The 26,587-nt window shown below is 43.8% G+C and overlaps 1 protein-coding gene across 1 annotated transcript; it reads left to right on the forward strand.

The window, feature by feature from the left end:
- The first annotated feature begins 747 nt into the window (after positions 1-747).
- On the forward strand, positions 748-10,015 carry LOC121634588 (cryptochrome-1-like). The gene is made up of 15 exons (XM_041977345.1): positions 748-1,062; positions 1,109-1,310; positions 4,665-4,773; positions 4,846-4,988; positions 5,071-5,255; positions 5,339-5,427; positions 5,515-5,655; positions 6,229-6,540; positions 6,618-6,769; positions 6,843-7,045; positions 7,174-7,272; positions 7,816-7,920; positions 8,007-8,066; positions 8,190-8,290; positions 9,668-10,015. The coding sequence occupies exons 2-14, from the start codon at positions 1,153-1,155 to the stop codon at positions 8,285-8,287; spliced, it is 1,854 nt and encodes a 617-aa protein (XP_041833279.1). The 5' UTR covers positions 748-1,062; positions 1,109-1,152; the 3' UTR covers positions 8,288-8,290; positions 9,668-10,015.
- The last annotated feature ends 16,572 nt before the right edge of the window (positions 10,016-26,587 follow it).

Raw genomic sequence — 26,587 nt, forward strand, 5'->3', positions numbered from 1 at the left:
CAGAATAACGCATGTGAACTCTCTGGGTAAATAATACGGGCGGAGACTCACAGCTAGCAGTTCAATGTCTCTATTGCAGATTTTCTCTTTAACAGTGACATGTTCAGGATGACACCAGCGCTGGTTTACCAGCACCGCAATTCCACCTCCCTTCAGCTTCCCGCTGAGTTGTTTATTGCGGTCTGCACGGACCGTCCTGAAGCCGTGTACAGACGCATTACAGTCTGGGATGTGTTCATGCAGCCATGTCTCAGTGAAGCACATAATACTGCACTCTCTGTATTCTTTAAGAGACCTGGTTAGCACCTGAAGTTCATCAATTTTGTTAACTAGCGATCTCACGTTTCCCATAACAACCGTTGGAAGAAACGGTTTGAATCGCCACCGTTTTTCTCTCTGCCTCGCTCCTGCCCTGCATCCTCTTCTCTTTCTTTTCAACTCCGTTGGGATTTGAAGTGTTGTTTCACTGATAATCTTGAGTTTGGAGAGTTTTATCAGTTGATCCCGATGGTAAACAAGTCTCGTTGCCATGGAGACTCACAATAACAAGTCTTGCAAAAAGAAAAAATATTCAGAAAAATCTCCCGTATAGCACAGCCTCTGACCAGCGCGAAAAAATCTACCCGAACAGACACAGATTGACAGCTGATATCTTAAAAAAGACGGCTATATTGCAAAAAAATCATAAGTTAAAAACAGAGCTACTACAATTGCTGCTGCCACCTAGCGGCGCATTCTAGAATGTGGTGTGTTTAGAGCGCAGGTCCACGCAGGATTCTCCGTGGTGGCCATTTCTACACGCATTTTAACTTAAATGCGCCTTTAAAGCATAAAAACAAGTTATACAACAAACTGGGCTGCGCGAGGTGCGGACGAGGTCCTAAAGCCCGCCGGGTTGCCTGTCAAAGACAGCGCGCGCTGTCTTGCGTCCAGATGGTCCGGCAGCCAGCGTCATCTACATTTCTCGACATCATGGAACATGTTCTGTTAGAGCAGGGATAATCCAGCCGGACCCGCACTTACAAGGACCTGCTATATACACCTGCATTCTTCTTCTCGGACAAACCTGATGTCAGGGAGCGGGAATTAGGCTCGAACCGCGCGACACTGCAGACATCATTCAGTGGAAAACCGGTCCCGTCTGGTTGAGTAATGGTCATTAACACGATCCACTGGTTCAGGAAGGGCTTGCGGCTCCACGACAACCCCTCTCTCCGGGAGTCGGTGCTCGGGGCGGAGACTGTCCGCTGCGTCTACATCCTGGACCCCTGGTTCGCAGGATCGTCCAACGTCGGGATCAACAGGTGGAGGTGAGGAAAACACGCGCGCCAACGCAGGTGTAGGACCACAGAATGACACGTGACAGCAGAATGTCAGGAAAGAATATAAGATGCTTTTTAAAGAAAGTTTCCAGCTGTTGTGTGAAAAAAGGCGTTTAGTTCCTGCAAGAAACCACTTTTTATTAAATTTATTATAACAATAATACCTTTATACCAATTATTAAATCCAGACATCCCCCTTTTGGCTGGATAGATAGATAGATAGATAGATAGATAGATAGATAGATAGATAGATAGATAGATACATAGTACAGTAGAAGGGATCATTTAAAGGGTCAGTCTTAAGATGCTTTAATGACAGCATCATTCACATTAGACACAGTAAAACACAGATTAATATTCAGCACTCAGTCATGACACACACACATCTACATACACACACATCTACACGTATGTGCAACATGTACCGCGTGTGTGTTGTGTCTTGGCAGCATGTAGAACATGTACCGGGTACCAGGTTTAAAACAGGTTACTTAGCTAATATGACCTGAGCTGAATACACCTGGTTATTCACACATTTTCAGATATTTTACCAACAAAGTCTGTTCTCAGAAAAAATAAGAAAAACAACTGAGACTAAAGATCAGTATTTAAATGTCACTAACACCTGGAATAACGATTTATAAATCTCACCAGCCATGTTTTATTCCCAGCAGAAGATAAACAACACATCAGATGATGAAACAGAGACATTTTACTGCATTTCCACCAGTCTGAGACAGACTGGCTCTAAACACCGTCTACTGTGGAGAAAATCATCAGAAGATTCTGAAAACCTTTACCTAGTTTCCAAGTCTGTTTTCTACATGTTTTTCTTTTGACCCGTTACCTCAGGTGATGGACGTCATCATTGGCCAGAACTGGTTCCCAACCTTGGGCACGATGAGTGTTTTCTGTGTCATCATGTGGGTCTGCTACAACTTCACTTTCTGAACTTCCACTGCCCAACATCTCCAGTAACACCATTGCTCTGCAGCTTAATTCCTGTCCCCTCCATCCCCAGCCGGTCCAGGAAGACGGTTCTGATGCAGGTTTTCTTCCTGGTCCTGGTTTTTTATATGAACTGGTTCATGTAAGCACAGTTATGGTAAATTGGACTGATGTGGATCATATGATGGATCTTTTCATTAAATTTAAACAGGTGTTTATAATATGAACTGTTGATCCTTCCACCTCGGCTGGGACATTCCCATCTGGTGTGACTCAGACTCAGAGCTCCCAGTTAAGATCTGCGCAGCTCAGACAAAGCTGGACTGTACAGGGAAAAACCTCCCGCTCCTTCATGGAGTTATTCCGACTGACAATCTCCTGGCGTGTAAATAGCTTCCATAACCAGCTAACCAACATTAACCGCTTTACAGCAGAGCTGACGCCATGTGGAAAGGTGATCGGGTGGATGCAGCTTTGCCGGGATCACAGCTCAGACCGATGTGGGGGTCTCTTGACTAGCAAGAGAGCTAAAGTGGCTCAAAAGGACAGGAAGGATGGAGGCTTTACAACTAACACGTAGACCTACTTGTTCCACACCCGAGGAAGAGCCATTTGATTCAGGTGTATTGGAGAAGGGATGCATCTAAAAGTTCCAGGATAGTAGATCTCGAGGACCGGACTTGGGCACCCCTGATCTACAGTGTAGAATATCATCTGAAGTAGGGCTGCTCAATTATGGGAAAAATGATAATCACAATTATTTTGGTTGAAATTGAGATCTCGATTATTTAACACAATAAGAGACAGAGAGATGGAGGCTGGGGGGTCTGTGGTAATCCAGACTAGTATCTTTCCTCCAGGTCCCCGTAGCTATTGTTAGTCTCAGACCAGCAGCTATGTTCTGCCTGGTGTGATCTGGAAAAAGTGAGTCTGGAGACATTTTGTTTTCACCTTGAAATCCGCGTCAATGAACTGTAGCGTGAGGCTTATATACGGCTGTACGGTGCAGCTTGACCACAGGTCTGTAGTGGTGGCGAAACACCGGACTGTAGCCATGTCCTTCACACCACCCTCATCATCCTCATCATACAGGACAGGGAGAGACTCCACTAACATGGAGACGAGATGGCAGTGATCCCGTTTGTCCAAAGTGTTGATGAGTTTCTTAAATCCCGGGTTGTTCATGTGTTAACTGAGGAAAAAAAGTTGTTTGTTTTTAATGTTTGTTATCTCGTGTTTCTTGGAGCTGGTGGATTATTTAGTTGCGACTCACAAAAGTTGAAAATTTTTCTATTTTCATGTGTTGCCAGCCCCTGTGTGCACGTCTACGTGAACGAGCACAATGTTTCACATGCACAAATATCGCCCTTTCGCTTGGCTGGAGGAGGGCAGTGATTTTCGCCTCATCACACAGGTGATATAGAAAATGATGGAGTGTGTCCAGCCCAGAGCTTGAGAAGTGTTTGCAACTCATGTTGAATAAAACCAAAGGGGCTGGGGTTGTGGGAGGAATCTACAGCAGAGGGCTGCAATGCCAGTGGTGCTCGATTTCCAGATCGAGATGTTCATTTTACTTTTATGAACACTGAAAACCCATTTCATAAATGAGATTAAAATTCGATTAATCGGCCAGCCCTAACCAGAAGATTCAGAGAATAAGGAGGAATCTCTGTGTGCATGGGACAAGGCTGGATGCTGGTGATCTTCTGCATTAAAAGCAGACATGATTCTCCACTGGAAACCACTGCAGTGACTCAGGTAACTCCCAGAAATCACTGTCTGTAAACACAGTTCACCCTGAAACCCACAAATGCAGGTTTAAACTCTATCATGCAAAGAAGAAGCCAGATGTGAACACGATCCAGAACCAGTGCCATCTTCTCTGGACCAAAGCTCATTTAAAAAGGTCTGAGGCAAAGTGGAAACCTGGACGAAAATGTGAACTAGTTTGTGGAAAGCATGGACGGCGTGTCCTGCAGACTAAAGAGGAAAAGGGAGCATCCAGCTTGTTATCAGTGGACAGGTGAAAAGCTGCATCTCTGATGGGATGGGGCTGCATTAGTGCCTATGGTGTGGGCAGCTTCCACATCTGTGAAGCTCCATCAATGCTGAAAAGTACATGCATGTTTTATTGAGACGTGTTGCTGCCATCAGAATCAGCTCATATTTTCCTTCAAATGGGAAAATGTCTTGTTGTTTATCTTCTACTGGGAATAAAATGTGGCTTGACTCTTTGAGGAACTGATGTTGTGGTGGAGCAGCAAACATTTATTCTTCACAGTTTCAGATGTCATTGTGTAAGTCCAGAGAAAACAGACCCTCTAATCAGCGAGTTCTTCTTCTCCAGATGTTTAATGATGTGACGTATCGTCTCTCCTTCCTGTGGTTCTGCAGGTTCCTCTTGCAGAGTCTGGAGGATTTGGACTCCAGCCTCCGTAAACTCAACTCTCGGCTGTTTGTGATCCGAGGCCAACCCACCGATGTCTTTCCCCGGCTTTTCAAGGTGATGCGTTGGTGTGATGAAGCTGCAGAAGCAGCCATGGGAACGGTTGAGTAACGGGTGTTTCTGTGGCAGGAGTGGAAGATAACTCGTCTGTCGTACGAGTACGACTCCGAGCCGTTCGGGAAGGAGCGGGATGCTGCCATCAGGAAGCTGGCCTCTGAAGCTGGAGTGGAGGTGACCGTTCGTATCTCACACACACTCTATGACCTGGACAGGTGAGTTCACTTCACCACTTATCTTCCATGTAGTTTCTGTCCATCCATTTCGTCCATGACCCCCCACCGTCTTCCACTGCAGGATCATAGAGTTAAACGGGGGCCAGTCTCCCCTCACCTACAAGCGGTTCCAGTCTCTCATCAGTCATATGGATGCCGTGGAGATGCCTGCAGAGGCCATTACAGCTGACATCATGGGGAAGTGCTCCACGCCACTGGCTGAAGACCACGATGACAAGTTTGGGGTCCCCTCCCTGGAAGAACTGGGTGAGTTCAGCAGGAATCTCAGCGCCAGGTGGACAAAAGCGGTCAGAATGTGGATTTATGTGACAATACTTTGATTCCTGCAGGTTTTGACACTGAAGGCCTGTCCTCAGCGGTTTGGCCTGGAGGAGAGAATGAGGCTCTGACACGACTGGAGAGGCATCTGGAGAGGAAGGTAGGTCCAGTGTGAGAACCACGACGAGGTGATGGAACCCAGTCTTTAGCCCCTTATCTTTCTCTTCATTTGACCTGTTTCCACCAGGCGTGGGTGGCCAACTTCGAGCGTCCCAGAATGAACGCCAACTCGCTGCTGGCCAGCCCGACGGGCCTCAGCCCATACCTGCGCTTCGGCTGCCTCTCCTGCCGCCTCTTCTACTTCAAACTCACCGACCTGTACAGGAAGGCGAGTGTTCACGCTGACATTCAGAGATACCAGCTCATGCTGGGACTAAACCAACAATACAAAACACTGTTGCCTAATTATACATGTCAGCCAGGACTAGATTATAATCACTGCAAAGGGAAACAGCTGGAGAAGATTCAGATTAAAATCCAGTGAAATAATCTGCCAGATTGGTAGAAATATCCGGACTTGAGAAATACTTGTTCTTTAACTCAAAAAGTAGATACCATTTCTACTGTGTTCTAGGAACGTCTGTAGTAACCTCACGTGTCCCAGCTTCCTGTAAAGACCTAGAGTTTACATACAGTGCTAGTTGTGGAGATGTACTTCATTTATTTAGGGGATGCGATTTCAGACGGGAGACAGAAAAATAGTCCTCGTCAGGAGAACATGCACCTAGAACTAAACCAGCTTCTGGATTTTGTGACAAAGGAATTAAATAGACAGAAAGACTTATTAGCTGGATATAAGCTTTATAAGAAGTTGCTGATTTTAGCGCATTGTTTGCTTTGAGGTGTTTAAATGTGTGAAATATGTCTTGACTCTGAGTCCAGACTGCTTTACCGTTCCCAGGTGAAGAAGAACAGCTCCCCTCCTCTCTCGCTCTACGGTCAGCTGCTGTGGAGGGAGTTTTTCTACACAGCTGCCACCAACAACCCCTGCTTTGATAAAATGGAGAGCAATCCCATCTGCGTCCAGATCCCATGGGACCGCAACCCCGAGGCGCTGGCCAAGTGGGCGGAGGGCCGGACTGGTTTTCCCTGGATTGATGCCATCATGACCCAACTGAGGCAAGAGGGCTGGATCCACCACCTGGCCAGACACGCCGTGGCGTGCTTCCTGACCAGAGGAGACCTGTGGATCAGCTGGGAGGAGGGCATGAAGGTAGGTAGGCAGAGGACAAGGATCTGATGGCAGCATGCAGACTGGCTCAGCAGGATGACTTGTTGGACTTGTTTCAGGTGTTTGAGGAGCTGCTGCTGGATGCGGACTGGAGCGTGAATGCTGGCAGCTGGATGTGGCTCTCCTGCAGCTCTTTCTTCCAGCAGTTCTTCCACTGCTACTGCCCTGTGGGCTTTGGCCGGCGCACCGACCCCAACGGAGATTACATCCGGTATTATTCCCCCTCCCAGCTGTCAGTGGAATTGACACTTCTTTTCTCTAACCCTCCTCCTGTCCTTGCTCAGGCGCTATCTGCCCATTCTGAGGGGTTTTCCAGCCAAATACATCTACGACCCCTGGAACGCTCCGGAAGCCGTGCAGAAGGCAGCGAAATGCATTATCGGAGTGCATTTTCCAAAACCCATGGTGCACCATGCAGAGGCCAGCCGCCTCAACATCGAGCGGATGAAGCAGATCTACCAGCAGCTGTCCTGCTACAGGGGCCTGGGTGAGGACCTGCCTCTAAGCATCTTCCCCGTTACGTCTCAGACTGGACTTAGTAGCAGCTCCCACTGGAAGCTAAGTTGATGGCTGCTCATATAAGCTGGTGATCTGTTATCTGGGTTTGCTCTGCAGGTCTTTTGGCTACCGTCCCAGGCAACTCCAGCGGTAATGGGAATAATGAGACGTCCTCAGATGGGTCAGGGTTCCCTGTTGAGGTTGCAGCTTCATCTGGTGAGTAGCAGAAGACCTGTTCTCTGGATTACTTGCCGTCTGCAGTTACTGGCACTTACCCAGTTACTTCTGGTAATGAGTCGGACCCCGACAGCGGTCTGGATGCTGCTTTTATTCCATATCTTGTAAAAAGCAAATGTCTTGTTAATGTCTTTTCCATAGAATTACCTGGTCTGAACACTGAGTATCTCTCGGTCCACCTTTCTCCATATTTCTATTTATGTTCTTATAAAGCCGACTCAGTAGGCGTCTGCACCTGCTGTCCAGCTGACTATGCTTTCTGTGTTCTCGTTTCTTCTTAGATTTATATTTTATATGTTCGATGCTGTAGGTTTTATGATTGGTTGTTTTAGTGACTACTGTCTGTAACAGGATTTGGACTGCGGTTTTCTGGAAAAGCGATCTTGTAATCCCGATGGGACTTCCATAAAAAAAAATAATAATAAAAAATACATAAACACCTGCAGGAGCTGGTGGATGAAGGTGATGAATTAAAAGGTGGAATTGAGAGGAGTTTTGTTTCTTTGTGGTTTTGTTTTTCAGCCTATCAGATGCCGGTTCACTCCCTGGGAGGCTGGCAGAGTGGTGTCATGACGTATCTGCAGGGTGACCCACAAACTGGAGCTGGAGCCGGGGCTCCCCAGCAGGGTGGGGATCAGCTGCTTCGCCACCTCACACCTGCTGAAACTAGACTTTCTCTCTGCTAGCCTCATGTTGACTCTTGTCTGTTTCAGGCTACGCAGCTGGCAGCAGTTTGGTGGGTTTCACCACCGACAGCCAGCAGATTCACACAGGTGATCTACACTTCCTACTCATCCCTGCAGCTCCCTTCATTGGGGTGAACGTGGTCTTTGGCCAGACATTTGCCTCTAAATAGAAGAAAACTGAGCTCTTTGTAATCAGTTTTTGTCCTCCAGGGTTTGAAGTCCATGCCAGCGCCCAGACCGGTGGCAAACGACACAGTGAAGACTCCGGGACTCTCCGAGGCTCTAAGGTCCAGAGACAGAACCAGTAGACGGTTAGTCACTAACCCACCAGCAGGTTTTTCTTTAAGGCAGGTTAATGAAAGGCTGGTAGGAATTTGGTGGGGAATCTAGAATCAGACAAAGAACCACGACATGAGGATGTCCCAACGTTCTGGCCGTATGACTCGTCCACAATGAGGCCTGTTGGTGGTGCTCATGGACAGGATCTAAAGCTGGAGGGGGGACAGAAGATGTGGTTCTGTTGGCTTCCTCAGACCACGATCTTCTTCATCTGGGACAATTTCATTCAGTCCCAAACAGGTCTATGTTCCAACCCTCACCAATGGTCTAACACAGGGACATGCAGGATCAGGTTTTAGACGTTTACATGCAGCAACACACCTGATTAAAATGACTTGATCCTTAAGCAGAACTTTACAACAGGGGAGAAGCTAGAGGGGGGCAGGGTGGAACTGGCCACTGTGATTGGACACCCCAGGTACCACCTCAGGTGACTGACAGGTCACTGTAGGAGGACAGAAGCATCTTTCCAGACCTGCATGGATCACCAGTATCACTGCACTAGTTTGAAGTAAATATTAGTTTCTAATTATTCATCCCATAAAGTATTGACATGGCTGCTCGTCTCTAGAGGAGATTTACTTCCTGTGCTGGTACAACCTACTACCACATCAGGATCCACATACTGAACCCCAAACCACCAACTTAGCTTCTGCGGACCTTTCTGGAAACTTTATTCATGTAAAGATATTTTACTACTTGTTTCTCTGATGTGACCAAAGTTCTCACAGCAGAGAGAGAGCTAGGAACACAATCAGGTCCTTCATTACTAAATAAACCCCTCATGAAGACTGGACCCCCCTATGTATGAAGTCTAGCTCCTCCCCTGCTAGACGAGCTGTGGGATCTGTTCTCTTTGGGTCTGATGTGCTGCAGCAGGAAGCATCTGGTCCCTGCAGGATGGTGGTCCTGGAGGTCCGTAGTTAGTGGATGTGGGGAACCTGGCCATCCAGAGGGAGGTTGGTGTGGAGCCCGTACATAGTGAAAGATCAGGTGGTTCAGCATGTGATTAGGATGCCTCCTTTTTTGGAGGTTTTCCAGGCACATTCTACTGGGAGGAGACCCAGGACTCATTGGAGGGATTATATGTCCCCTCTGGACCAGGAACACCTCTGGTTCCCCTGAATAGAGCTGAAGAGCGAGATCTGGGTGTCTCTCCTGAACCCGTTGCCTCCATGACTGGATCTGGACTAAGAAAAAACCTTTGTTTATTCAGGGTCCTAAGGTTCGATTTTAGTGAAACTGACCTGTAGAAGTTGAATCTGCCATGTTTGGATCAGACGAGTTTCCTTCTTTGAAACTGACGTACGTCCATTAACAGTTGTGTCTGTTTGTTGTTTTCCCTGTAGGTGTCCCTGCAGACTCACAATCAACCAAATAAAACACAAAGACTTTGGTTTTCTACACACCACGTGTTGCAAGAACGCACCTTCAGGACGAGCCCCCAGCCTACCCTGACTCCTTCATCAAACATACTGGTTGGAGGAAGCGTTGCTAACATGGAGGACTGCTGTGCTGTCACACAGGGACTAATGTCTTCTGCACATATTGAATTTGTTGCTCCAGTTTACACACAACTTGTACATATTTGGATATTGTATGTGTATGTGTGTGTTTTTTGTCTGTGGCCACAGACACACTGATATATTTTTATATGATGGATCGTTCTGGATGGACCTTCAGTAAAAACTCAATGTCTACAATAAGTTAAAGTCCATATATAAACAATTTAAAACGTATCATGGGGCGGCATGGCTCAGTGGGTAGAGTGGTCGTCCTGTGGCCCAAGGGTTGCCGGTTTGATCCCTGAGCAAGACATCGAAACCCTAATTGCTCCTGATGGGTCGTGGTTCAGCACTTTGCATGGCAGCTTCCACCATCAGTGTGTGTGTATGTGTGTGAATGTGATGTATGATGTATGATGTAAAGCACTTTGGGTAAATGCGCTACATAAGTACAGACCATTTATCATTCATGTTCCAGTGCTGTATTGATGAGGCATCATTTGTATAAAGAACATTTCTGTCTCATTCCTCGCCACAGCACGGCCATCATTATCATGTTATCCTCGTTAGTTATGGCCTGCAGCTGTATTAAACCATGTACCACCACGATGCAGCGTTCCATCAGTGCTGCTTCCTCCTCCATGTGCTGGTCTCTCAAGATGAATTCAGACTTATTGATAATGTCCAGTTTCCCCCATCAGATTGATTAGTTCCAGGTAATTTCTACAGGGGGTGTGATGATCAGGAGAGAGGTGTGTCTGTAGAAGCGGGTACAGAACATTTATCTGCTGTTAGGAACCAGATGTAGTGAAAAAGGCAGCAAGTGGAGAAGAATCCTCTTTTCTTCTTTAAAGCTTCATTTCTAACCTCACCTGAAAATCTGATCCTGGGTCTAAACCTCCTGGCTGGTTTTAACCCTCTTTCCTCCACATTGCTCACGGCCCCACCACCATTCTGCACAAACTTTTCTTATTTTATTTATTTATTTATTTGAGCGGGACAGTGCATGCCAATGAACAGACAGGCTTATAAAGCATGAATGTAAACATACCAGATTATAGCAAAATGCTAATTTCCATCCGTTGTCCCGGGGATTTGGGGGAAATGAGAGAACAATGTAATAGAATATATATATATATATATATATATATATATATATATATATATATATATATATATATATATAAAAAAAACACTTAATATTTACACATCACTTATAAAAATATACACTACTACTACTACTAAAACAATAGACTCACATATACAATTACCAACCCCCTACTTATCAAGGCTCAGTGAACACTACATACTTATAAAACCATCCAGAGTTTTATTTATCGTAAATTAAAGTTCATTTTACATGTGGGTGCAGTCCTGATTCGACCAAAGCCAGCTTTTTAATTGGGTTTTAAATGAGTTATATGTTGGACACTGTCTTATTGTTTGTGGCAGACTATTACATAGCTTTCGACCTTTGACAGATAACACAACCTGGCCAAATGAGGTACGTCTGTGTAGGATTATCACATCTCTAGTGGTGGCTCTCGTTGTCCTCTGTTCACTAATGCCACAGTTAATGAAATCTCCCAGTGGTGGGGGTGCTAGAGAGTGTAGCACCTTATAAATCAGACAAGCATTGTGTATCATATTTTGAAAATTTAAAAACTTGAGTTTTCTTAAAATGTTGCAATAATGATGTGATTTCGGTTTTTATTAAGTATTTTCAGTGATCTTTTATATAGAGTTTCCACAGTTTTAATAGTTGTAGGACAGGCAAGTGACCAACTGGTTATACAATAGCCCTAATGAGAAATGATCATAGAATAAAAAAACATCTTGGCTGCGTTTAAGTTCAAGTTGTTTCTGATGTGTCGGAAATTTTGGATATTAAATTTGATTACTTGTGCTACTTTTTTTACATGATTTTTAAATGTTAATGTGGGATCCAAAATTACTCCATGGTATTTAAATTCCTTTACCAAATCAAGTTCTTTACCATTTAAAACTACATGAGACTGAGATATCTGTAAGTTACGTTTTGAGAAGTACATACAAACAGTCTCCTTGGTATTTAGGGAGAGGCAAAAGTCGATAATCCATTTGTGTACAGAGGACAATGCAGCTGTTAGGGTTTTAGCGGCTTGCTGAACATTTGGAGCCTGAGTATAAATTATAGCATCGTCCGCATACATCTGGGAAAATACATTTGGACATCGGTAAGTTTCGGTAAGTTATTGATAAAAAGCAAGAATAAAACAGGTCCAAGGATCGACCCCTGCGGGACTCCAATATTACAGTCCAGGCAGGGGGATTTGACACCATTCACTACTACATACTGTTTTCTATGTGTTAAATATGAGGTAATCCATGCCAATGCTTGATCAAAGATATTGAATTGCATCAACCTTGATAGCAGAATTTGGTGGTTTACGGTGTCAAAGGCTTTCTTCATATCTAGAAAGACGGCTCCGACACAGAAATTCTTATCAAGTAAGTTTTTATGTTCTCAATTAACATGCACACTGCAGTGTCTGTGGAGTGGTGACGTCGGAAACCAAATTGTAACGGGTGAAGTGAGGGGTGTATGTTCTCTAGATGTTCTGTTAAGAGTTTAACCACCCACTTCTCAGCTATTTTGGATATGATGGGTAAAATACTTATTGGTCGATAGTTATGTCTTTTTTGGACCCTGCTTTGAAAACTGGTGTTATGGCCGCTACCTTCCATACCGGACAACTGATCCCCTGAAAGACATATTTAATAGATGAATAATTGGACATACTAAAGAATCTTTGCTCTTTCAATATTCAGGTATTAAATTGAAAAGCATCAAGTGCTTTCGATTTTTTTATGCCAGTAGTGATTTTAGCTACTTCATATTCAGATATATCAGTGATTCTAAAGACTTGCTGGTCAGAATCAGTGCTGTTGTTAATACAAACCGATGGTCTAAAGTGCTTCGTAAGTTCCTGCACAGAATTTGCAAAGAAGTTGTTCAAATTTATCGCTATGGTAAAAGGGTCGCTAATTATGGAGTTATTTATTTGAATCTCCATTGCCTTACTGGTGTTATTTTTTAGCTTATTACCAATTAGTTTATGTAGAGTTTGCCATATTAGTTTACCATTCCCTTTAGCATTCTCTATAACCGTCATGAAAAAGGTAGCTTTAGCCTAAGAGTCTGCGTTACTTTATTTCTCATATGTGTAAATCTTTGCCAATCTATGGTTAGACCTGTTTTCAGGTACTGTTTCAGTAATTGATCTCTAGATTTCATAAGATCTTTGCATTCTTTGTTTAGCCATGGCAAGTGGCATCTTTTGTTATGTTTGTGCCTCCCTCCGGTGGTATAGGATGATATGACATCTTTAACAGCACTGAGGAACTCTCTAGAACTGACTTCTAGATCATCGTTTGATAATATTGGGTCCCAATTTAATGATGCTAGGGCTGTAGTTACATTTTGTCTTTGACTTTTGTGTATGAATTCGTATGAGGAACTGTTGTTTATAGGTCTTTTGTGAACAGAGAGAATAAATCAGTAAATGCTGCCAGAGTCCTTCATGCTTCTCCTTGCTGGACAGAGAAAAACCCTAAAAGTTTCATTTCTGTATTTTTCAGCTATGAAAATAAGCGAATACGCGACCAGCGAAGTTGGGAAAGGTCCGTTAATGGAACCAGTGGAATCCGCTGTGCATCACAGTAACCTGATATCACGTCGGCTTAAAGAAAACCCGTTTCACTTCACGTCCCTGATCACAGACATGGCAAAAACACAGGTGTATACAGGGTCTGAGGCGTCGCCAGACCCCATTTACTGGGGCACGTGCCCCAGTATAAATGAGCTGTGCCCCAGTACAAGTGCTACGATTATTTTTCGACAATATATATATTTATTATACATAATATACGCACAGTGCAAATCTTTTGAATTGCTTCAAATTTTAATTGAGATTTTAATAATTTATTAAGAAATAAAATCTGATTGCTTCTAAACCAAGCGACCCAGTCACTTCAAACCAAAACTGAATTAATGAACATCCAAACGAGACACAACTCTTCCTGACTTTCTTAAAGCTGAGTCACAGCCAAGTGATCGACCACTTTGTGGAATTGAAAAATAGGCAGTACGCTTTAATGCTCAAAAAATAAACAAACTGTTCAGAATGAGTTGAACTATCACCCTGAAAACCAGGTACTAACCTTCACTGTGGAATGTGAATGAAGAGAGTTCTGACTTAACATCGTTTGTTATGGTATTTATGCTTTGCTGCCATGTTGAAAGTGTTCATGTTTGTTAAATATGTTCTAACACTCATTAATATCTCAATTAGTATTTCCATAGGAATGTGGCAATGGCACAGGGCAAAGTGTGTGTGTGTGTGTGTGTGTGTGTGTGTGTGTGTGTGTGTGTGTGTGTGTGTGTGTGTGTGTGTGTTTGTGTGTGTCTGTGTGTGTTTGTATATGGGAGACGGGGGATATGTGGTAGGGGCCCCAGTAGAGCTTTATGCCTAGCAACGCTCCTGTACAGGGCACTAAATGAACTTTTTTCATCACTAGCCAAAGGTTTATCCAGGTAAAATAGTCCTGATTATCAGCCACTGAACACATTTAACCAGAAAACAGTTTTTAATTAACTTTGATTTTAAAACGCTTAACAACATTTTCTGAATATTTTTTCCAGCAAGAAACAAAGTGACTAGTGAGTTACTAACCTGCCTAGTTTACATCGTCTAACCACCACATTTAGCTTTTTCCTCTCAAACGTCTCCATTTAAATGTCTCCCCTCATCTAGCTGCTCTTTGTTCACAAACGATTCGCTTCATTCACCAAAGCAGCTTCTGGTAAAGCAGAATTTATGACTTACCAGTGATGGAAGGCTCTTGACACTGTTCATCGTAAAAAGTATTGATAGTTTTGTTCTATGTGGTTGTGTTGGTAAAGTTTTACTCAGTGTTTATATAAAAGTCTTTTATATTTTGTTAGGTTTTTTTAACATTTCAGTCAGACTGTAGAACGTTTTGGTGACATGTTTTTAACGAATTCTGCACTCAGCCTTTTAAAAGACGGCAGATGCTGATTTTTCAGTTTCAGCTCAGTTCTTTATTTTAACCAGACATGCTTGTACTGAAATCCGTAAACCCGGTTCCCCCCTCTCCCAGCACAGACAGACACAGATTGAAAAGAGGAAGTTCCATGTTCCCTTTTCAGTCCTTTTGCTCCTACTTAAATTCAGCTAAACCCACTAAATACAGGCTTGGTATAAAACTGCCTACACTCCTAAAGCATCTCCTAAAGCAGTGGTTTCCAGCCTCTTTTCATTGGGGACTCCTTCATGCCTACACCAAAAAGCCATGGACCCTGTGCTGAAACCATACCTGATTTTATGCTTTCAAAAGTGACATTCTCATGATAATAATGTATTCTGTCCTTTGATAAAGCTTAAGTTAATCAAACTGTCCTTGTGAACTGGAACACCAAAAATAATCTGTGTATTCAGCAGTTTAGGAATCTCTTACATCAGTATTGAGACAGTTCTACTGGTCTCTATACTGGGCAGGATTTTAGTCCGTGACCATGAAAGTTCTTGAAAAGTTAGTATATAATAGAATCATGAAACACCTCGATAATAACAATATTTTGTTGGAACACCAATATGGATTAACGAAGAAGTATTCTACATATACACCTCTTTTACACCTCAGAGAGCCGAGTGCGAAGCGGCTGGGATGAGAATCAGCACCTCCAAGTCCGAGACCATGGTCCTGAGTCGGACAAGGGTGGAGTGCTCTCTGCAGGTCTGCAATAGGGTCCTGCCCCAAGTGGAGGAGTTCACGTATCTCGGGGTCTTGTTCATGAGTGAGGGAAGTATGGAGCAGGAGATCGACAGGTGGATCGGTGCGGCATCTGCAGTGATACGGACTCTGCATCGATCTGTCGTGGTGAAGAAGGAGCTGAGCCAAAAGACAAAGCTCTCGATTTACCGGTCGATCTACATTCCTACCCTCACCTATGGTCACGAGCTGTGGGTAGTGACCGAAAGAACAAGATCTCGAATACAAGCGGCCGAAATTAGTTTATTCCGCAGGGTGGCGGGGCCCTCCCTTAGAGATAGGGTGAGAAGCTCGGTGATCCGGGAGGGGCTCAGAGTAGAGACGCTGCTCCTCCACATCGAGAGGAGCCAGATGAGGTGGCTGGGGCATCTGGTACGGATGCCTCCTGGACGCCTCCCTGGTGAGGTATTCCGGGCATGTCCCACCAGAAAGAGGACCCGAGGAAGACCCAGGACATGCTGGACGGACTACATCTCTTGGCTGACCTGGGAACACCTCAGGATCCCTCCAGATGAGCTGGTGAATGTGGCCGGGGAGAGGGAAGTCTGGGTTTCCCTGCTTAGGCAGCTGCCCCCGCAACCCGACTCCGGATAAGCGGAAGAAAATGGATGGGTGGATGGATGGATGGACACCTCAGAGAGAAAATTACTGCTGCTCTGGAGAAAGATGAATACGCCCTAGGCATTTTCTAGATTTATCAAAGGCTTTTCATATGGTGAATCATGAAATTTTGTTATCAGAAATGTTTTGTTATGGTTTTAAAAAACAGGTTTAACAATGGGTTGCTAATTACTGAAAGAGAAGAGCAATTTGTTCTTTTTAATGGGAATCCATCACAGCTGGCTGTACTAAAACGTGGTGTTCCCCAGGGGTCCATTTTAGGACCACTGTTGTTTTAATTTATGATAATGATCTTGCTAATTACTTAAAGTATATTATCACCTATATTATTCGCTGATAATACTAACTTCTTTTTCTCTGACAAAAATTTTGATTCCCTTATTGCCAAAGCAAATGCTGGACTCCCACTGGTTTAAATGTCAAGAAATCTGATTTAATTATTTTTTTAGAAATAAGAACAAGACTTACAATACAGAGAGATGTCGCAGTTCAGCTGCATTAACGCTAAGTATAGCAGCTTAGGTAGCACTAGCATAGCTAAACAAGATGCTGTATAAGTCAGAATGATTGCTGACTATTGTAGACACTTACATTTCCAAATACCACAGCAAATCTGTTTTTCCCCTTCAGCGTTCGCCACACAACCTAGTGTGTCTGGGATGGATCATTCAGAGGTGATGCCTCATCTCGGGTTTCTGACCTGGATTTGGTCAGAAAATGCACAAATTCAGTTATTTTACTTAAGATAATGTTAAAAATGATTGGAGACATTCAGAAAATATATTTATAATGCAGGTCAGTGAACAAATATTAAAATTATTTTATTAGTAGTATTTTTTTTTACTGCACACGGTTCCATCTAGTTGGATGATGATGTATAATGTGATGTTTTCTGTTGAAGAACATTTCATTTAAAGTAAAAACATTTATATTTCAGTTCATCTGTCTTCACCTGCTCCTGATGCTTTCCCTTTCTCTTCCCTCGTTCTCTCACTTTCCTTCCTACAGAAAACGACCAAAAAGACAATAAAATGTTAAAAACAAATTGCTCAAGAGAAAAAAACATTCCCCTTCAGCAACAATAAAAGCTTTCAACCTTCCTGCTTGTTACAAAGGACCCCTCTGAGACAGGATTGGTTTAACAGGTTTTATTCTAAACTGAGAAACAGATGGAAGCAGGAGTCTTCTGATCATGAAGTTCAGCAGTATTCCAAGTTGACAGCTTGGTGAGTCGGGACCAGGACGGGGATGTGGAAAAGTTCAGCTTGCTAGAACGAGGTCCGACGGAGACTGGTAGTTGAACTGGAGCTTATAAGTCCTGGATCCGGGATTACCTGCAGGTGTGCGTGATTAGTATTCCGGAGAGGGAGAGCGGTGGTGATTGACCGGAGCAGGTGTCGCAGGTCCCCCCCCCCCCACCAGGAGCCCCCAAAGGGCGACGAGGAAACCGAGGACGGCCACGGGGACAAGGTCAAGGGCGATCTGGGCAACGGTGATGAAAGTCCCTGAGGAGAAAGGTCCAGGACATCCACGAACTCTCCTCAGGACCATATCCTTCCCAGTCTATCAAGTATTCCAACCGACCCCGACGCCGCCGGGAATACAGAATGTCCCGGATGGTGTAAACCGAGCCATCCTCTGTATCCAGATGAGGAGGAGGCGGCGGAGGGAGATCACTCGTCACACCAGACTCTTGGGGAGGCAGATCAACAGGAGGATGGTAAGGCTTGAGTAAAGAAACATGAAAAACAGGATGGATTTGAACAGAAAGAGACAGGATTAATTCAGGCACTGATCTTAAACGGCCCAATAAACCTGGTACTTAGCTTGCTGCAGGAACCACGGGCACGGATGTCCCTGGTGGATAGCCAAACCATGTCCCCGATGGCGTATGCAGGCTCCTGGGAGCGTCTTCTATCCGCCGTGGGCACACTGTGCCCGATGGCCCGCTGTAGATGTCGATGCGCCAGAGCCCAGACGTGCTCACTGCGCTTAAACCACTCATCCACCATAGGGATGTCCGAAGTTTCCCCATTCCAGGGGGAGAGAGGTAGCTGTCGGCCTAAGACACATTCGAATGGCGTAAGTCCTGTAGCTGCCTGGCGAAGCGAGTTTTAGGCATATTCGGCCCAGGGTAAAAACTCGCTCCAGGAGGTGGGATGTGAATGACAGAAAGTCCGTAGAAACCTGCTGACTTCTTGTATTTTCCTTTCTGTTTGGCCGTTGGTTTGAGGGTGGTAACCCAATTAGAGGCTGACAGAGACCCCCAGTAAACGAAGAAAGGTGTGCCAAAACCGAGAAATGAACTGGGGCCTTCGATCGGAGACAATGTCCTCAGGTTGTCCAAAATTCCTGAATACTTGTTTGAACAGGGCTCTGGCGGTGTCTGCTGCAGTAGGGATGCTTGAAAAGGGTATGAGTTTGCAGGCTTTTGAAAATCTGTCCACTACTACAAGGATACAGGTGTTACCTTGGGAAGCTGGAAGATCTGTTATGAAGTCCACACCCAGATGGGACCAGGGTCGTTGTGGGACTGGCAGGGGTCGGAGTTTGCCCACTGGCTGATGTCGAGGACTCTTTGTTTGCGCACAGGTTGTGCATGTGGCCACGAATTGACAGATGTGCGAGTAAGGCAAGGCAAGGCAAGGCAGTTTCTTTATATAGCACATTTCATGTACAGGACAATTCAAAGTGCTTTACATAAAACAAAGATATTACAGATATTTAGAATCTGTACATGCCAGGCCACCAGTAACGAGGGGCAACGAGTAACGAGTAACAATAACGAAATCTTATGAAAAAGAGGGCCCACCTGGCTTGCCGAGGATTCAGCCGTCGGGCTTCCCGGATGTAGGACAAGTTTTTATGGTCTGTGAGGACCTCAAACGGATGCGCTGCTCCCTCCAGCCAATGTCTCCATTCTTCCAAGGCAAGTTTGATAGCAAGTAATTCCTGGTTTCCGATGTCGTAATTTTGTTCCGCCGGGCATGGGTTCTGCTTTGTCCCTCTTGTCTGCGACGTCAGAGGTTCTTTCTTGCAGTCAACATTCACGGTGATGCGCCACCCGGATAGCCAGCTGGATAAACTTTTCTAAACCCAGGGTATCATCAAAGGCGGAAAGTTGGAGGCGGAGCGCTGGTTCCAAACTCATCCTGAAATGGGTGATCAGGGCTGCCTCGTTCCAACCACTGGCTGCCGCTAGTGTGCGAAAGCTGAGGGCATGGTCAGTAATTGAGTTGCTTCCCTGCCTTAGTCGGAACAGCCTTTCCTGGATGGGGGAATCGCCCGGAGGGATTCCAAACACCTCCTTGAAGTGACGTGTGAACTGGGGATGGGATTTGGTCATGGCACTGTCCTGTTGCCAGAGTGCATCCGCCCACTGGAGAGCTGATCCTGTAAGCAAGGAGATGATGTAAGCAATTTTTGAGTGGTCTGTGGGGTACTTGCTTGGATTCATTTCCAGATGAAGAGAGCATTGGAGAAGGAATCCACTGCAGAGCTGGGGATCTCTGGAATACCGGGTTGTTGAGGATTCCATCCTGGTGTCGTTGTCGGTTCAGGTTGGACCTTCTGTTACGAAGGACCCCTCTGAGACAGGACTGGTTTAACAGGTTTTATTCTAAACTGAGAAACAGATGGAAGCAGGAGTCTTCTGATCATGAAGATCAGCAGTATTCCAAGTTGACAGCTTGGTGAGTCGGGACCGGGACGGGGACGTGGAAAAGTTCAGCTTGCTTGAACGAGGTCCGACGGAGACTGGTAGTTGAACTGGAGCTTATAAGTCCTGGATCCGGGATTACCTGCAGGTGTGCGTGATTAGTATTCCGGAGAGGGAGAGCAGCGGTGATTGACCGGAGCAGGTGTGGCAGAGTCTGGTGCAACGGTGACACTGCTTTTCTACAGCATTAGTAATGGGGTTAGTATGAAGTACTGCAGGAGGTACTGGAGATAAATAAAATGTCAGATATACAGAACTGGAAAAAGAGCTACTGCTGTATAGCATGAGATATAATAAATAAACACAGTAGTCATATTTATTATAGTTATATCAGCTATCATTAGGTTGCCCTTAGGTTGCATTCACTATTATTTTTAAAACCTTTAAGAAATAAAACCGACACATAACTCATGCCTGACTGACTCATCTCAGTCAGATAACCAGTATTTTCCTACATAAAGGTCAATAAATGACGGACAGCAGATTTAGAGCATTCTCAGGTTTTCAAGATGGGCTTTAAAAGATTAATAGCTAAATTATTAGGTCATCCTGGTTCCCGGCTCACCCTCCACATTAGAAACTCAGTATTTTCAAATGTTAACACCACTTAAGGATTACACATGTATATTTTCTAAAACACTGAAACACCTGGTTACGGCTGCATTAGACGGCAACATGGTACAATGAAAATGGAAGAATCTTGCGGGCTGTACGCCATCTGCTCATTCAGTGGTTGGAAACACAGCAACTCTTCAACATCCAAGTGCCTGAGATGGCTTGAACAAAATCTTAAAAGCGTGAGAATGTTCATCAACACAAATGGTTTATACACTTGAACCAGTAAGTAGAACTTTATCATCTTTCACAATAATGAGACCAAGCTACTTCAAAGCATGCAGCCCAGCCAGGACAACTGCCACTGCTTCTCCATCTCACCGACACACACCACCAGACACTATAGTTTCTGGTTTAGCAGCAGTTTCACATCCTTTCTTAATTTCACAGAGTTGCACAATGTTTCCGGGACCAACAGTGCAACCTGCATGGACCAGAACTTTCCCATGTAAAGCCAAATATTTCTGCCTTGGTGATATTTTTAAAACTCAAGTCTTTATGCTTTGCTTCATAACACATACAGCACATGTGCAGAGCTGTGCGAAACTACGAGGTTGCACTTAAAGGTGCCAAGAACGAGTACTTCTGGAAGATTATTTTATCTCAGTCAGAACCCATGAGTGCTTTTTGAAACCATTTATTCTCTTCTTATTGCTCTCATCTCTTATCCTGACTCTGATCCTTCTGTGGTCCTCGCCCACTTTCAGCCTGTGTCTCCATCCCTTTTAGACTTTGCTCATATTTAACTTTCTGGCTCCTCCCATGATGCTCTTCCACCACAGTTGTTTGGAGGTTTTCTACTGTTCAGGTGATCAGGTTCTTGCTATTTAACAGTACTCTGTCATCTGGTGTGGCTCGTGCTAATTTTAAACATGCCGCCCCTGATAAAGAAACCTGGTTTACATCATCCTGTGTTGGGAAATTTAGGCCAATATCCAAGCTCCCATTTTATCTAAAATCCTGGAGAAAGTTGTGCATTTACAGCTTAAATCCTGTCTTGATGGGCAGGGTTTCAGTCTGGATTGAAATCCCTTCACCGTTGAGGCTTTGCATCAACATTCTTCTGACATACGACTCAGGTGACCATGCAGTCCATGTCCTGCTGGACCTACTGCTGCTTTTGATACGGTAGGCCATAGTATCTGAATTTCATACTTACAACACCAGGTAGGCATTCGTGGGGCTGTTCTGGAGTGGTTCCATTTTTATGCAGATGACTGCCAAATTTACGTACCATTAAAGCGAAGAGATGCGTGGCCAATCAAACCTCTTCTAGCTTGCCCTGAGGACATGACAGCATGGAACTGGCAGTCTGATAAAACATTTTCTTTCTAGTCAGCAGCTGGAGACAATAATCCATGCCTCTACATCATTACAGCTGGATTACTTGGTCAATCTTTACTTGCATGTCTGCAGCTTTTTCAGAATGCTACATTACTTTTGACAGGAACCCAGAAAAGAGAACAAAAACTCAGTTTCTGGCTTCACCAGCTCCAGAGTCCATTTTAAAATGTGTATCTTTGCTTTTAAAGTTTTAAATGATCTTGCTCCACCTTATTTATCCTAGCTTTTCCACCACTATACTCCTTCCCGTTCCCTCAGGTCAGCTGATCAGCTGCTTCTAGCTGTCCCCAGCTCTAAATGGAGGCTCAGCAGGAACAGCGTCTTCTCTATCTGTGCACCTTTGCCCGTTCGCCAGGCTCCCCCACTGTCCCTTTTATAAAACCTGTCTTAAAACTCACTTTTACTCATTGGCCCTCCACCCAACCTGAGACTTAATTTATGTTATTTCACTTCTATTGTAAGGATTTAACTTTGTTTAGTTTTTTTCTACTTTACCATTATTACTATATTTCAATCATTTAAATTTTTTAAAGTTACGCTTTTTATGTTTTTATTTTACTTTGCATTGTTGTTCAGCTGTTGCTGGTGTTAAAGTGGTTTATAAATAAATTGAAGATGATGGTTTAAAATGAGAATTTATCTCCACTCTCTTATAGCTTCTAGTAGAAATAGAAAATAGAGACCACCTCTGTTGTTGATCATGAGTGGGGTGGTGTAGTGGGCTTGGTGTTTGATGCAGTAACAGACAATTTTGAAAGTTTTATTCAGGTGAGCAGAAACAGAAGCAACATGATTTTAAACACAAGCACTACCAGATATCTTTATAATCTTATCAGTTTTATCCAAACATCATACAACCTCAAACAGCCGATGCTCAACTGGGGGGAGGGGGGACATAAGAAAAAACAGTTCCTCACATGGCTGATCATATTATTGATCAGCTGTTTCTGCCTCTGGAGAAAAATCATTACACTGTAGAACAACGAAAGTTAACATTTAGTTTAGACTGTTAATGGGTGGATATATCTGAACATCATCTGCAAAGAAATGTAGGCTAATATTCATGTGAAACAGAACAGGAACATGTGGACTCCCACCATGAGCTTCAATTTGAGACAGTTGTCAAGTTTGAATTAGAAAAAGAACAGATTGTTTCATTACTATGAGCAAAACCAGACAGAACCACCCTAGATGCCTTTTTTTTTTTTACATAAAAACTAGTTAGTAAACAGACTTGAGGCCTCGTAGAAACGCTGTTAGCTTGTGCTTTAACAGCCAATATAGACTGGATGCATTGCAGGCAAAGAAGAAATCATTTAAAGCATGAAGCACTGTGGTCTCAGATTCAGGATCTACCCTGGTTGCTTGGAGATCTGCTGCCCTGACTGTCATACCGGCCTCTCTTATTGCTGATGTTGCTGCTGCTGCTGCTGCTGCTGCTATCTCTTCCTCTGTTGCTGCTACTATCTCTTCCTCTGTTGCTGCTGCTACTGCTGCTGTCTCTTCCTCTGTTGTTGCTGCTTGCACCACCTTCATTCTGACTTATCTGTGGGCTTCCTGCATTGTTACTGAGACAAACCTCTGAGATTTGATTGTGGGAGGAGCAGCTGTGACACTATAACTGTGGATTTGAGGCTCCATAACATTGATAGACTTTGTGGAGACCGCGCATTGATTGCCCAAGATCAGTAAGGGAGTCGTTCAGAACCTTTCTGGGTATGGTTGTGCCAGAACTGGGTTTATCATAAACCCGTGTAAACACAAAGGCAGCATCTATCCAGTCTTGGACATTATAGTACAACGGCTTAACAGCACTGTACTTGTGGTCCCAGTCAGTACACTTGCTACATGGAGACAGGTACGAGTAGATAAGCAAGAAGTTTCCATTGCGGTTGCGCTTCAGTCTTGATATCTTTGACAGGACTTGACGCTCTGCATGAACAGGGTCTCCAACTGTGTGTTTGGATATAATGATGTCATCGGTTTCGTGCACTTGAGCCCCATCAAGTGTTGTGGAAATCTGCTGATTGAATGATGAACAGCTGAAATACAGAATCTCATTCTACTAAACATACACCTGTACAGGTAGAGAGCACCCCAACACATGGAGAGATATCAAGGAACCAAATGATGGTTTTAGATGCAGAAACAGTCCTGACTGACCTCTCCACTAAACACATCTGATGGACGTGCAGATCATGCCTAGATTGCGTCCCGCATCTGTAGCAGCTGGTTTTTGCCGGTTCCCCACCCGTCCAAATGATCTTTTTATTTTTTGTTTCTAGGTGTGGACCATACTGCATGTTGTCATGTGTCATTTTTCTTGCTTAACTCTTGCGCAACCCTTGAAAAATACTCAATTGCACATTCACAGCAGTGAATCATGTGTTGACAGACCAACTGTTCTTGTCAAGGAGATTATTTGTTGTAGATGGATAAAAAGAGGGGACCACCCTAGGGGATACTTAACAGAGTAGAAAGGGTTTATGATGTATAATATTAATCCTAAATATCACTGATGTTGTGTGATTTTTTCCTTAGGCTTTAGTGCCTTAAACGGCAAAACTGAATATGCAGGGGAAAAAAGGTAAGAAGTCATTGGAGAAAGAAAATGTAAATGGGTGGTAAGGTAAGTCCATATTTAATGATGGCCAAAGGAAAGATAATGAGATATGCCAATCTGTAAATAATGCATTGATTGGAAAAAAAACATCCCTTTTCTTGATTAAATTTAGTTTTTTCATTTTCAGAGAAGGAAAGACATAGAGACAGACAAAGACAGAGAGACAGAGAAAGACTGACAGAGAAAGTCAGAAAGAAAGACAGAGACAGAGACAGACAGACAAAGACAGATAAAAGGACAGTGAAAGAAAGACAGAGAAACACAGAAAGAAAAAGACCAAAAGACAGACAGAGAGATTGAGGAAGACAGAAAGACAGACAGACAGAGCCAAACAGAGCCAAAGAGAACAACAGAACAACAGAGATACAGAGACAGAAAGAAAGTCAGAAACAGACAGAGACAGAGGAAGAGAGAAAGACACAAATACAGAAAGACAAACAGACAGAGACAGACAGAAAGAAAGAGAAAGGCTGAAGAGGAGGACAGAGTAAGGAAGAGTCACAGACAGAGAGAAAGACAGACAGAAAAAGGCAGAGACAGACAGAGAAGTACAGAAAGACAGAGAAAGACAGACAGAGACAGACAGAAAGACAGAGACACATATACACAGACAAAGAAAGACAGACAGAGAAAGACAGCAAGAAAGAGACACAGAGGGACAAACCGAAAAAAAAGAAAACGACAGAAAGACAGAGACAGACAGACAGAAAGATAGACAGACAGACAGAGAGACATAGAAAGACAGACAGAGGGTGTTGTAGAAAAATTACCAAGAGTCTGGAATGAGTAAAAGTATATAAGGTTTATTTACAGGAGAAGTATTGAATAAAGAATTACTTGCAAGTAAAGAGAGTGGCCGTCCCGACTCGCATGGAGTCGGCAGAGACTCTGATGGTTCATCAGAGAGAAACAGTTTTATTCAGCTGGTCCCCAGCTGAAGGTCAAACAGCAAAATAATAAATGAGGAATAGAAGACTAAGTGGTGCCACTTTCTTCCAGTTTTCAGACAAAGCCCACATACCAGAACAAGTTGATATCCCAAACAACTATTGCTATCCAGCAGGTGCGAAAACCAGTCTCAACTCTGTCATATCAGAGCTCTGGGAAGAAAGTGGTCAGTCTGACCTCACACATGCATACACAATGAAAACTGTATCTTCAGTATTCTGTAGAATGAGAACACACAATATGAAAATGTAAAAGTGAATGGATTAACAATATTAAAGACAAAGACAGAGAAAGACAGACAGACAGATAAACAGAAAGACAGAATGACAGAGAGAGACAGAAAGAAAGGCAGAAACTGACAGACAGAGAGACAGAGAAACACAGAAAGAGGAACAACCCTCCCCTGTGTCAGGACTGAGATGCACCAGATACCTGTTTGTAGCTATGGCTTAAATTAATGATTTTTGTTCATGGTCTCTGACAAATAAAAATAAATATTTTAAACAAACCAGTGAGCGAACAAATCATACAATGTTGTGTTTCATAGTAAGTAGCCAATGTTGTGATTTGCATGAGTATATTCTGTCAGATTACACAGATTTGGACACTTTAGTGCATTTTGCACCTAAAGGTAACCAATGTGGTCATGTTCTCTTTAGTAAAGCAAACTGAAAAGTTTTGAAAAAGTAGACATTGTTGGTAAAATGAAAAACAACTAAATACAGTGCTGTGATGTTGGAAAAGAGAAGTTAAAAAAACACACAAACACGCACATAATTTCAACTGTTTACCATGAACTGTTATGATTATGACCTACCCTAACCTACTACAACCTACCATGATCTACAATAATCTACCATAACCTACCATGACCAATGACAATGATCTACCATAGGCTACCATGGCCTGCCTTAACCTACCATGACCTACCTACCATCACATCATCATCACCTACCACAATCTATTATGATCTAATGACCATGACCTACTATGACCTACCATGGGCCAACCATAACCTGCTATGACCATGAACTACAATAACCTACAACAACCCACCATA

Source organism: Melanotaenia boesemani, chromosome 23 (assembly GCF_017639745.1).
Source record: "Melanotaenia boesemani isolate fMelBoe1 chromosome 23, fMelBoe1.pri, whole genome shotgun sequence".
NCBI classification, from domain to species: domain Eukaryota; kingdom Metazoa; phylum Chordata; class Actinopteri; order Atheriniformes; family Melanotaeniidae; genus Melanotaenia; species Melanotaenia boesemani.